General features: G+C 36.5%; 1 protein-coding gene across 1 annotated transcript; it reads left to right on the forward strand.

Annotated features, from left to right (window-relative positions):
* The first annotated feature begins 2068 nt into the window (after positions 1-2068).
* Positions 2069-13866, forward strand: itih5 (inter-alpha-trypsin inhibitor heavy chain 5). The gene is made up of 14 exons (XM_042722642.1): positions 2069-2298; positions 2383-2427; positions 3470-3633; positions 3994-4104; positions 4551-4810; positions 5074-5243; positions 5514-5630; positions 5868-6039; positions 6715-7027; positions 7955-8583; positions 8733-8783; positions 9863-9916; positions 10491-10910; positions 12693-13866. Exons 1-14 carry the CDS (start codon positions 2176-2178, stop codon positions 12998-13000), a joined length of 2937 nt encoding a protein of 978 aa, XP_042578576.1. The 5' UTR covers positions 2069-2175; the 3' UTR covers positions 13001-13866.
* The last annotated feature ends 536 nt before the right edge of the window (positions 13867-14402 follow it).

The following is a 14402-nucleotide window of genomic DNA, read 5'->3' on the forward strand; positions in this document are numbered from 1 at the left end:
TGTTGTCAGAAAAACATTATTTCAGTCACTGACATTATTTTCATGACAATCAAGCACATTTTCTTTTTTTTTTTCTTTTTTTTACACATGAAAAGGTTGCATTTGTGTTAATAAAAGAAAAAATCATTGTCTGAAGAGGATTAAATGTACTATTTTATAACAGCAATGACAATACAATGAGAATATGTGCACATTCAAATCTAATTAATGATTAAATTAATTAAATAATATAGTATTAAAAATGGGAAAGTCGTGGCCTAACGGTTAGAGAGTTTGACTCCTAACCCTAAGGTTGTGGGTTCGAGTCTCAGGCCGGCAATACCACGACTGAGGTGCCCTTGAGCAAGGCACCGAACCTCCAACTGCTCCCCGGGCGCTGCAGCATAAATGCCTGCCCACTGCTCCCGGTGTGTGTTCACGGTGTGTGTGTGTGTTCACTGCTGTGTGTGTGTGTGCACTTTGGATGGGTTAAATGCAGAGCACGAATTCTGAGTATAGGTCACCATACCTGGCTGTATGTCACGTCACTTTGTTTTTTTTTTTTTTTACTTTTTTAAAAACGTAGGCTTCATATTTTTCTTTTCTTTTTTTAATTTTATGACGATGATAGATATTTTTTTGTGAGAGTGACCCCAAAAATTTGTTATATAAAACATTTATCAAAGCCATAGGTCAATTGAATGGTTAATTTGTTAATATTACCCAGAATATTGCCCAATCACCAGAAAATGAGGGCATGTCTGAGGTTGTTCTGAACACAAGGTTATTCTCTTTTATTCTGGTTCCTACACACTGTAAAAAAAAAAAAGAAAAAGAAAAGAAAAAAAGGGAAAGGGTGTTTTTAAATTTAAGTATAAACCAAGATAGACTGTTCAAAATAAAGGCAAAGGTGATTGGACACATTTTTTGCATAAAGCAAGAATATTGATATTCCCTGATTGTTTACCAGCTACTGGAAATCTGGGAGATTTAAGGAATATTGTAGGATATTGGCCACTATTTGGACTAGGGATCAAATAAAAGAAATGAGAAACTAACATGCAACTAACGATGTTCCTAAGCAAAATGTCAAGCAAAATTAGAAAAATCCCAGTATACTGTAAAAGAAAAGCGCTAATTATTCATGTTATTTAGAATTGTGAGATATATTCAGACATAGCTTCTGAAACACTGGTATGTGAAGTGTTATTTTTAATTGAAATAGATTGCATTTGTTTCTGTTTAGGATATTATATGATTATCTGGATGAGCATGGGCGATTCCATGTGTCTACACTTTGTTTATTTGTCATATATATTTGATGCAATGATTTTAATTGTGTAATACATTTGATTTTAGGTCTATATTTATTTGTCATTAATGATCTTGTAAACAGTCTCTAAAAAACCCTGACGAATTTCTAAATAATTATGCATTTAGCAAACAGCCTTTACTTTTACTTAGCGTAAATAAAAAAGGACATTAGTGCACTGTGTCCAAAAAAAATAAATAAATAAATTACCACTGGCACGACACTGGAGGACTTCTCCATAGCCAAAGTCGACCTCAGATGTGAGGTAGCATATATCCAGTCAGACAGGCTCCTCTATCTTTGCAATCGTCAGTCCTATAGATGGCAGCAAAGACAATGAAGGCAATGAAGCTTATAGGACAGCCGATGACAGTATGAAATAACATAGGACATTCATTCAAATACGCAAGTTTATAGCGTACCCTAATATTCTGAGCTACTAAACCTACTCAACACTAAATCCGACTCTATCTAGAAAAGAGAAAATAAGGTGCTAAAAGTAAAACTTCGCTCAAATCAGAGTGAAACATAGCCTTTTGATTATAAAAGTTATCCAGTAAAGAAAATATGGGATGGAAACAAATGTGCAACAATGTGCAATGTAAACTGGTGTAGACATGCCAGCTCGTCTAACTCTAAACTAGCCTACCCAGATTATTCATTTGCACAGATTGCTTCAGAAGATAAAACAGCGGCCAATCTCGCGTAGACAGATGAGTGTCAAGTGTCTAGACACCAGAAACACCGGAGCCCCCTCCCAAACACTTCACTAGCGTCTTCAGATGGGTGGGACGCAATAACCGCCCTGTTCTCACTCCAGGATCACTGAAGTACACTCGACCCGTTCCAGAGAGCAGCCAGTGCGGGATATATCCCATCCTAAGATGCTACTCATAGTCCTCGTCTTGTATTTGTGTCCGGTTTTTCAGTGCCAGACTGAGGATACCGAATTGTCAGAAGATGTGGCTTTTGAAGAATACACGAATTCTGACATGGACCCAAATGCTGTAGGATTTTTCTTGCATTTCATATATGAAAATGTGGTCTTGAATAGTCATATGTGGGCTCTCACCAGTCTTGTGTTTGTCTTGGCTCCTCTCAGAATCGCGCGGCAGGTGAGACCGCTTCTGACTAAGGTAAAGACGCGCGAGACCTGCGCTCTCTCCATCGGGGTTTTAAGTTTTAGTGACTGCGACAGTCAAGATAATACCCACTTTAAGACTTTAAGATTTATGCATTTAAAATTTCATACGCAATTCTCAACACTTCAATCTTGCTGTTTGTTCTTTAGCGGTTGATGGAGAGTGTTATAGCACGCTTTTTTAACGCCTGTAGGTTAATGATTGTTAGCCCTGTGTGTCTTAAACTTTGATATTATATGCCCATATTTGTCTGTTAGAAATTAGAGTAGGATATAAATCTGCACCTATAAATTACTTTCAAGTATTTTCCAGTTCTGACATTTAACAGATGTTCTCAAGGCATTTTGTATAGGCTAATAAATTTTAAACTATTAAATTGTAATTGAGTGAAGTTGTCACACGAGTGTTTAAATATTATAAATGTTTACAAATGTAACAATTATTATACGTGTTGGCCCAAACACTTGTTTCATGATTATTTTACTGTTTCAGTTTTGCTGAAAAGTCAAGTCACATTTAAATAGCGCTTTATACAATGCAGACTGTTTCAAAGCAGCTTCATTCATAAACGGGGAAAAATTAATGGATCAATGAGGCAAATTGCATCAAATATGAGACTAATCCAAATTCTGCTGTAAGGTCTAAAAAGACAATTGTGTCATTATTCAGCTCAAGTCAGTTCAGTTCATTTTAATAACTGTGTAAAGTTCATTAATTATGAAAGAAGTTCAATTCAGCTATAAGCAGCTCTACTGAAGAAGACAATAGTGTCATTATTCAGCTCAGTGTTGAAAAGCCTGAGCTGTTCAATTGAAGGTTAGATTGTGAAAACTTACCCCATATGGTGTGACAACAACCCCCATCATTTTCTGGAATTTTGTATATTTTTTGTGAGGGCTTGACCCCAACAATTATTTGGTAATCAGCCAAGATCTTTAGGCAAACCACTTGGCTTCATCACACATGTTTTTATGACAACTATTCTAAATATTCATGTATATTTTAATTATGGTCATAACTTGCTTCCGCCTGCCAGGAAGCTAAACCTCACATTCAGGAGCTGTCAGTCCAGACCACCATCATTTCCCGCTATGCTTTCACTGCGGTGTCATGTAGCATGCTCAACAGACACTCGGCTGCTACTCAGGGGGTCTTTCAGTTCCACATCCCCACCGCTGCATACATCTCCAACTTTACCATGTAAGTAAATATATAGGCAAATACCACAAATATCTGATTTCTAGAATTTAGAAATAGTTTTTTTAATTTGGGTAATAGAAATGTCTCCTGAAAGTAAATTTAATGGTTTGGTCTTTGAAAAAAATCTCCCGAGAATGACTCAGGATATCAACAAGGTCTATAATGTAAAGCACTTTAAACTGGGCTGTCAATTGGTAAGTTGTTAAGATTCCAGTACTGTTTATATCTTGAGAGAGGTTATTGAAGGGCCTGAGAGAGTTTAGATTCTCATTAACCACAAGAAATATTTGTGGCAAAATGTTGTTGTTTCCATGGCATTGATAAAAATTCTCATTTCATGCTGTTGGTTTGGTGGCAAAGGATTGTGGGCGGACGAGTATTTCCCAGCCAAGTGAAGGCCAAAGAGAAGAAGATGAAGAAGGAAGGTGGAGAAAACAATGGCAAGAAGAACAAGAACACACCAGAGCAGAGGTGAAGATCGCGAGTTACCCTCAAATGTTTGTCCCATTAAATTGACCGTGTCATTAATCATTTCGCTAGTTATAATTATTTCCGCAGTTGCTCAGCAAGATTCTCTTCAAAGTGTGGCTCTGCCATTACTACAGTTGTACTGAAACAGAAAAGTGACCACAGAAGAAGACTATACACTTATACTCACTATAGTACCCCTAGTGGCAAGCCTGAGAATTCAACATGAGCTTTCATTGCGTTAAAGTTTTATTGTGTACTTTCTTACATGTGTATTTAATTTGCTTGTAAGTGAGTGAACAAGAAATATGGAAGATAATGAGAAATCGGAGATATGTTTTCTCCCAAAGGTCAGCTTTATTGAAATGTAGTTCGGCAAACCTTGTGACAGATCATTTGGCAAGAGGTTCAAATTTCCAGAGCAACGTTTTCCTCTCTCTTTTTATCAGAGAGGGCGAGATGGAGGTGTTTCGAATGGAAGTCACCATTCCTGGACGCAACCGCGCTCTGTTCCTCCTGACCTACGAAGAGCTGCTGCAGAGACGATTGGGACGTTACGAGCATGTGACTAGTGTTCGGCCAATGCAATTGGTCAGCAAACTTAGCGTGGGTGTTACTATAGTGGAGCACTCTCGCATCACGTACCTTGAAGTCTTACCCCTACGAAATGGCAAAACTCCATCTTCCAATGGCAATGGGAAAGCAGATGGTAACCAGCTGAATCCAATTTGAATCTTGAGTGTGTATTTAGATACTGTCACTGGTATGCTTTCAAATATTTGACAATATTGCAACATTTAGCCTGAAAATCTGCAAGATAGATGAGATTAGTTCCAGTTACATTTCTTCCACTTTGGCCTATTTTTAAAGGAGTAAAGACCTATTAATAAAACATCAATCAAAATACATTTTCAGACAGGTTAGTTAAATTTGTCGAGGTAAAATGATACATGATCATTTGTTTCCATCCAGGTAAAGTAGGACCACCAGTTTCCACAGAAGTCAAGCAAAATGAAACCTTCTGCAAGATCAGCTTCACTCCTAACGTTGTCCAGCAGGTCAAGATTGCAAACAACGGCATGCTGGGAGAATTTGTGGTGCGCTATGATGTAGAGAGAGAAATTGGCATCGGTGATATACAGGTACACATACACCCATACACTCAATATTTTATTGTATATTATTAACATACACTTTATCTCTGAAATGTAAGTTATTTTGTTTTTTTTTTCTTACTTTTCATTTCATTTTGTTATGCTGTTTCTTCGCTCCCAACATTTTTGAAGTCCATTCAGAAAGTGATGAAGTCACTGAAGACTTCAGTCTCCTCCAGCACACTGAGCTCATTGCTTTCTTGTGTATACACACTTCACGAAGATTAAATGACTGTAAAAGTATCTGCTTTCTTTCAGGTGCTAGATGGACATTTTGTTCACTATTTTGCCCCCAAAGACCTTCCTGTCGTGTCAAAGAATGTTGTATTTGTGATTGATACCAGCGCTTCCATGGTTGGAACCAAAATCAGACAGGTAAATAAAATAGAATAAATAAAATCTCCCCATTTAGATGAATGGTGCTAAAATGAATGTACAGCATTTCTGTCTTCAGAGTTGCAGTGTGTTATTCTCTGAAGGAGGGAATGATATTGTGATCCGTTTTTTCCCAGCCGGTTCTTGTGATCTCATAGCTGGACACGCACATGCATACACCCATCTCATAGCAGAATGACGGAGTTCAATAGTTCTCTTTTAATATCTTTCATGCAGACCAAAGAAGCTCTGTTCACGATCCTACGCGAGCTGCGGCCCAGTGATCACTTCAATTTTGTCACTTTTTCCAATCGCATCCGTGTGTGGCAGGCGGACAAACTTGTGCCAGTCACACCCAACAATATACGTGATGCCAAGAAGTTCATCTACATGATCTCACCCACTGGAGGTAGAAAATCTTACACAGTCCTAAACACACCCTGTTACACATTTAAACCATCTAATTTATTCTAGTTTAAATCATAAAAATAAAAAAAACTCAATGTGTTGTTTTTAACTGAAATAAATATGAAATAAAATAAAGTTCCAAAATAAGAAATGCTGGCAACTAGCTGAAATAAATACCTTTGAAGTATTAAAATTACTAAAACTAAACCAGAAATAAAAATAAAGCTATATAGAAATGTTTAAGAAAAACAAAAACCAATAAAAATGACAAAAACACATATCAAAATTACAAACTAAAATTAAAATGAAAACTGAAAATATATCAAAAAAGCTCATTCAAAATAATAAGTACTATAATAGTATTCAATACAATAAAATACAGTAAAACATTTTCATCATAAAAGAGATTGCACAGCACGTGTGAATTGCATTCTTAAAAATGTTCATGGATAAATTAATAGATAGGACAAAAAATAAATAACATCAACTGTGCAAAAGTTGAAAGGACTAGTTCTATAGTATTTTATTGTGGCCCTTTTTTTTTTTGAGCTTGATCAACATGGTTACTATGAACTGTTCATATACTGATTTGGAATGACATGAAGATAATTAAATAATGGCAGAGTTTACTTTTTTTTGTTGAACTCATTTCTTCTTTCATTTAAAATCTTCTCAGGCACTGACATCAATGGTGGCATTCAGACGGGCTCGGCCTTACTCCGTGACTACCTCTCCAGCAAAGAAGAGTCCCATCACAACAGTGTGTCACTCATAATCTTCCTGACCGATGGGCGGCCCACAGTTGGAGTGGTTCAGAGCCCGGTCATCATTAGCAACACCAAAGCAGCAGTGCAGGAGAAGTTCTGCCTCTTCACGATTGGGATGGGTGATGACGTAGACTACAGGCTCTTGGAGAGGATGTCCCTGGAGAACTGTGGAACCATGAGAAGAATCCCAGAGGATGCAGATGCCAGTGTCATGCTCAAAGGGTGAGTCTAGGTGAACCAGTTAAAGTGTAACTTCAGGCAAAAATAAATATTTTGTCATCATATACTCAACCTCTTGTTGTTCTAATCCCATAAGACTTCATTATTTTTGTGAAACACAAAAGGAGAAGTTTAGCAGAATTTCCCAGCTGTTATTTTGAACATCATGAAGCTTCAAAACTGACAAAAAGTTCTATAAAGTAAAAATAAAGTATTATTTTAATGTGTTATCAGTGGAATTGAGTCAGACAACAGGGCCTAAAGTTAATGCTCGCTGAATAAAATTCAGCACTGGCGAGTATATGAAACCATTTTATTTTTTATTATTAATTCAAATTTAATTAATTTTGGACAGTACATTTTCTCTAGTCATTGGCCATTGGCAGGTGGTTAGTTTTAGGCCCTGCAGATAATCCAGAATTAAATAAAAAAATTAATCTTAAAAAAAGCCTAGGGCAATCTTATATTAGCTAAGCACAAGACAACACAATGGTGCACAAAACAAACCAAAAACAGAAAGGTTGGCTATTTTGTAAGCATCCTAGAAACCATCTAGCAACACCCTAGCAACCTCTCAAAACACCCTAACAACCATATAGCAATGCACTAAAACACTCAGAACATCAACTGCATAGCAACACCCTGGCAACTATTAATAATATGAGGCAAGTTTGTTAGCATGTGTGGCGTTTTGTGACCAAAAAAAAAAAAACTCTTTAAGGCAAGGTTAAAGGTCAAAAGTTGCCATTGGAAGACAAATCTTTACACAAGGCTCAGCAATTGGGCCCCACTCTAAAAGTTCAACAAGTTTAAGGTAAAGAATACATAACTTATTAACCCACAATCTGAAGCAACAGTGTTACATTGTGACCTTATTATTCCTTTTCTCCCCTCTTTCCTGTCTATCTTTCACCTACTATTTCTCTATAGCTTCTACGATGAGATCGGCACTCCGCTGCTATCCGACATCCGGGTGGAATACTCTGAGGATGCTGTTGAATACATCACCCAGAACTTTTTTACAAACTACTTCAACGGCTCTGAGCTCATTGTAGCCGGAAAACTGACCAATCGGAGCTCAGACTCGCTGCACGTTCAGGTTACCGCTAGCAACAGCGAGCGAAGCATCGTGCTGGAGAAAGACGTGTCAATACACGAGCAAGAGCGGGAAACCGAACGGCGGCTAGCGGAAGCGGAGGCCGGTCTGAACGCGGGCGGTTACGTGGAACGACTGTGGGGATACCTGAGCGTTAAAGACGGGCTGAAAGGAAGACTGCGCAGCCAGACGAGCGCAGAGCGGGAAAATTACACGCAACACGCTACAAATCTTTCATTAACGTATAATTTTCTCACGCCACTCACCCAAATGATAGTGGAGAAGCCACAAGTGCTGGCCGATGGAACTTTAGCACAGACACAGAAAGAGGCAGAGGCCACCGAGGCTCCGCCCACTGATGAGTCATCCAATCAGCTGTTGGAAGACAACAACAGTTTAACACCCCAGAGCCTGCACAGAAATATACCACCCAAACCGATTTCTGCAGTCTCCAAAGCAACAAGTGTGTTTATTTAAATTGGACAGAAAGTAAAACATTTGTTTTAGATCATATTTAGGATCATTATGATTGTCATTACGCAATCGGTCTTGAAAATATTAAGGTGACTCAAACGATCCATGACGATTTCACTGTTTTCCATTTATCTCCAGGTGGCGTCAGCAAACCTGCCAAAAAGTCTGCCACCTTGTCCAAAACATCCGGTATTTCTCCATTTTTCTACATCTGCTTTGCATTTCAGTGCGAATGTGAGTGAGTGTAGTTGAAAGTGGCAGTAGTGTCTGTTCACATTGTCTGGGCGGCTTGTAATTTGCTCTGTTCAGGTAAAGGGGCCTCATCAGAGCGCAGTTAAATGCTACTGACAGTTGTACATGGGCTCTAATTCACATGCCTGTCTTTGGGGGTTGATGGGAAAAAAAGGCACGATTTCAACAAACCCATTAAGTATTACATTTCAGAGCATTAGTGCATAGCTCATTGCTTACTCTTTGTTCTATGGATATGAATTAGGCCTCAAATCGTGCATCCTTCTTAATTATATTTTCAATTTCAATATGCTTTATTGGCATGATTGTTACACACACTATACTGCCAAAGCATCAATACAAACAATACAAGCAGTGACCAAAAAAAGAACAAGAAAAGATTAAGTAATTAAATGTTAAAGAAAAAAGTGAGAAATAAAAGAAGCAGAAGGTGCCACAAATGCTAACAATACAAAATGTTAAACAAACAAACAGCTGCATAGCAACACAAAATAATGCCAAAGCATCAATACAAACTGTTAACATAAACAAAACAAAAAAAGAAAATATAGTGATATTGATAAATAAAAGTAAAAGAAAAAAGTGGCAAAATAAAAAGCGTCAACTAATGCTAACAAAGTAAAAGAAAAAAGTGGTGAAATAAAAAGAGTAAATTAATGATAACAAAACAACAAACACACAAATATAAAAGGTAAAGAAAAAAGTTGCCCAGTAATGCTAACAAGAACTCAAAATGACACAAAACTAAAAAACAACATGAAACAAGAATAGGCTTTTTGAAACAGTAAGCAAAAACACTCTAGAAACAATCATAGCAACCTCATATAAAAATGCACACAACACACACACTATTGCATTATTTTTTATGTAAAGTATCATTGTTCTTTTTTTTTTTTTTTGTCTTTTGTTTGTGTTTAGCTGTTGGTTTTGTTGTTTTTGGAGGTTCCTCACAGTAAACTGACAATGTGTTTCAACATTAATGGGTATTGTTTTTTCTGTCTCATTCATTTTTTTAGCTGATGGTGACCCTCATTTTGTGGTGGAGGTTCCTCACAGTAAACTGACAATGTGTTTCATTTTTAGGTGTTGGTTTCCCTCATTTTTTTTTTTTTTTTTTTTTGTAAGTGTAGTATTTACAATTAATAAGTATTTACATAGTATTTTACAAGTATTCAACTACACTTTTTGCTATTTATTGAGATTTGCATTAGTGACAATTCTTGGCCAATTTAAAGGGATAGTTCACCAAAAAAAAAAAAAAAAAAAAGAAAATAAACCTGTCAGAATTTCTTTAGTATGCTGAACACAAAACATGATATTTAGAAGAAAGTTGGTACTCAAACAGTATTTTTACCCACACTATTGAAGTCAATGGCTACCGGCAACTGTTTGGTTACTAACATTCTTCAAAATGTTTCTTTGGTGTTCAACAGCTGAAACACATTCATACAGGTTTGGAACAACTTCAGGGAATGCAAACTATGATAGAATTTTCATTTTTGCATTCCCAATTATCCCTTTAAAGTTTACTTTACGTTTAATATTTTTACTGATATTTAATATTTCTTTTTATTATTATTTTAAATGGTGTAAACTGTCATTTCATATTATAGTTTTACTTTATATTTATAAAATTGTAGTAATATGGAGCCTTTACATTAATATGTATGTATTTGTTCCCGTTAGGCGTGACTGTGAACGGAGCACTGATTGGATCTCCTGCTCCAGCCGGCAGTCATAAAGAACAGAGGACATATTTCAGCACCATAACGATAGTAGCCAATAAACCACGCCGCTCTTACATTGAAGTGACCCCACAAAAGGTCATACTGGACGACCGGGACCGGATGATCCTTCCATCCAGCTCCAGCATTTCCGTCGAAACCGCAAACCTGGCTGTGGTCATTATTGCTAACACAAACCTGACAGTGACAATCCAAGGAACTATCCAGTTTGTTATCTTATTCCACCATTACAAAAACCCCGCGCCCTATCAGCGGGATCACCTGGGGTTTTACATCGCTAACAGCAAAGGATTGAGCAAGGATACGCATGGGTTGCTAGGTAAGCAGAACCAAAAGAACCTTTCAGTGAACAGTTCCTAAAAGAACCATTTTGAAGAGCATTTTAAAAACCTAAAGAACCTTTTTTCGGCTATAAAGAACCTTTTCTACATTTGAAATGTTCCGTGGATGTTCAAGGTTCTTCATAGAACCACGGATGCCAATAAAGAAACTTAATTTTTTTAAGAGTGCAGGCGATTTCAGAAAGGCTGGCAATCGCAAGCTAGCTTTGAAAGCAAGCAAAAAATTTTTTTTTTGTGCTGCAAATCACTCTGCAAAGTCACACCTCCTCAAAAACACATGATCACACACAGGCAGACCAGAGGCTCAGCAGCGATGTGATGAGATGGCGTTGGTGGAGGTTGAATGCAACGCTGTCAAGTTTCATTAACTGTTGAGGAAACCTTACAGTGCAAAGTGCATAATATTACAATAATAGCTAGCTGGAATGCGCTGATGACGTATCATGTCTGTGCAAAGAGGGTGCACAGAGGTATGCAAATACATACGTTGACAGGCAGGTAGGACAGCCTATCGTAGCCCTCAGCCCGAGAGATATGATTGGAAGAACATTTTATGGTCCTAGGTCTTCCACTAGGGGTGTAATGATACACGTATTCTTATTGAACCATTCAATATAAGTATTTCGGTTCAGTACGCATTACAAACCGAACGATTCGTTGGACTAATCCTATTACATTTGGAAAATAAAAGAGCTTAAAGTGTGTGAAATAAAATTTAGTGGCACTGTGCTCAACAAGGCACCCAAAAAAACGTAACAGGCAATGTGCTGTCTGTCTAGTGGTGCGATAACCTCCCCTTGCTGGTTTGCATAGAAAGACGATGATCTTGTTTGACGATAGCCTGAGATATTGTCAAAAACATCTATTATTGGCAATATAAAGCGACTGCTGTGAAATTGACACCATTTAACCAATTGAAATTTAAAATGATGACAAACATGAAAGGGAAAAGATACATCATATGTGGTATATTGACATTCTAAGTGAAATTTCAGTGACTTGAGCCTGAGAGGGAGAGAGGGAAGGCAGAGAGGGGGACTTGTAAATAAGCAAACAGAGAATTTTGGGCAAGGTGGTGTCCTTTGCTCTTCCTTTGAGATCTTCTCTCCAGATTAGTGAGTTTTATTGTTGTATTGCAGGGTGTTTGATTTCATGTTCTGTCTTAGCAGGAAAAAACATCCTTAGACTGATTGGTGGAGATTTCTTTACAGAATCATGGGGAATGTTGTTTTTCACCAGGAATTCCACTGTTTAAAAAAAAACATACGCTGACCGCTTTGACAGAAGCATAAACCATTGATTAATAACCTCTTAGCTCACAGTAGGTCTATGGGTTAATCAGTTCCCCCAGGGATAAAATGAATGGTATTTTTAATGACAAAACTGGACTGTCTTTAATGTGTAAAGATTGATGTTAGAATGATGCTAAGCTAACATTGTAATGCTCTTGCCACAAAAACACAGTACACCACATTTTAAATAAAAAGCCCACTGTAATGAAGTTCACCTTTTTTGCTGATACTTTTCAATACTGAATAATAAAGTTTATTTACTGATAGGCCACATATGTCTTTGTCAGCAATCTTGGATGGACTTTCTCAGAAAGTTTGTCGCAGTCAATGTTGGCAATGTTTTCTCCTCAAACATGCACATGAAACCTAAATGTAGGCATAGGAAGCGCAATAGGCTTTGGAACAGGTCTACAAATGCAAATAGCAATTTCTACATATTAAATGAGAGATAAATTTTTGTACTTACAGGCCAGTTCCTGTATGAAGATATCGGATTGACGCAACTTCCTGGAAATTTCAGCATGGCCGGAGAAAACAGCACAAAGGAAACACTAGGGAAAAATATCACTCTAACAAGTTACCCTGCCCTAAAGGTGAAGGATCGCACTGTCACTGTCATTAAGAAGAGCAGGCGAATCTACTCTGGAAAGCAGACTGTAGACTGCTGGTTTGCCAAAAACAATGCGGCTAAACTGATTGATGGGCATTACAGTGATTACGTGGTGTCACATCTGTTTGACACAGGAGACTGGGCTAATGGAACCAACACACACTGAGACAAAAACACACACACACACACACACACACACTATAATTCTACTGGACTGATGGGTCATGACCCAGATATATTCACACAAACACTTTAAAAACCATCACAAAAACCCATAAGCAGTATTTAAAGTACATGATTTATATTCAGTAGTGTGTGAACATGTTACTTTACTGTTTTCATTGTAGTAATCTACAAATATATATTATATATTTTTAGTTAATATAAGACAGTTTGGTACCACTTTATTTTAAGGTGTCCTTGTTACACGTTACATGCACTTACTATTATAATGACAATGATTTATGCTTAATTAGATGCAAGTAACCCTAAGCCAAACCCTAATCATATAGTAAGTGCATTTAGTTAATTAATATTACTCCGTACTAAAATTTATAATTACACTGTAACAAGAACACCTTAAAATAAAGGTGTTTATGGAAAACATTTTGTACTTATACATTAAATGTTAACAATAGGCTGTCTTCTTTTTGGTAAATAACATAAAAGTAAAGGATAAAGAAGTATAAATCTTTGTAGAGAAAATGATTTTTATGAAATTAGGCAAAACTACCATGACTTCTGAGATTAAGTGTAGATAGATAGATGGATAGAAAACATATATCAATAAAGATGTCAATATATGAACATTTTTATTATTTAAAAAGTACTAAATTTACATTTTGATTCAGCTTCAGTTCAAGAAATAAATAAAGATAAAAAAAAATTATTTAATTATTGCCAGGGATGTGAGACATATTGGTACAATATCTGTTATTGGTCATCATTATTAGCTCTTTTTTTTATCATTTCAGCAGATATTTATTCAATATCATTTAATGTGACAAAACAATTGTCACGGTATCCATAATAATTATTTTTTCAATATTTATGTTGTAGTCTGACTATAACTGATAAATGGTGGTATTCATTTTTTAAATTCTAAAAATAGCTCTGAATTATTTTTTTTAATATCTGCTGTTTATTGGTTATGCATAACATAGAAATAATCATCTTATCAGACAGAATCTTGATGACATGCATCCTTTTGATTTGCTAATCTTTCAGATGTTTATTAAAGTTAAATAATAATTTCAATAAGTTCCTAAAGTTTTTATTTTTATTTTTTTAATTGTATGTATTTTTCAAATGCTAAATTGCTTGAAATATACTGTCTAAAGAGAGAATGAATTAGAGAAATACTTACAGAACCTGCCTACCTAAAAAAGTGGGTCATTATTGTGGCAAAGAGAAAAGGTCACTATTAGCAAGGACAAAAAAAATATAATGTTAAACAAACCTCAACAGCACAAATAAAACAAACAAAAAAGTACTTTCAGAACAAAAGCTGTCACAGTACCCTTTCAAAAGATACACCTTTGTACCGTGTTCACCCCTAAAGGGTGCAT

Source organism: Cyprinus carpio, chromosome B4 (genome assembly GCF_018340385.1).
Source record: "Cyprinus carpio isolate SPL01 chromosome B4, ASM1834038v1, whole genome shotgun sequence".
NCBI classification, from domain to species: domain Eukaryota; kingdom Metazoa; phylum Chordata; class Actinopteri; order Cypriniformes; family Cyprinidae; genus Cyprinus; species Cyprinus carpio.

Coding starts and splice junctions, on each gene's coding strand:
- itih5 (XM_042722642.1), top strand. CDS start 2,176: ATGCTACTCATAGTCCTCGTCTTGTATTTGTGTCCGGTTTTTCAGTGC. Junction 5,244..5,513: donor TTGGCATCGGTGATATACAG/GTACACATACAC, acceptor GCTTTCTTTCAG/GTGCTAGATGGACATTTTGT. Junction 6,040..6,714: donor CATGATCTCACCCACTGGAG/GTAGAAAATCTT, acceptor AAATCTTCTCAG/GCACTGACATCAATGGTGGC.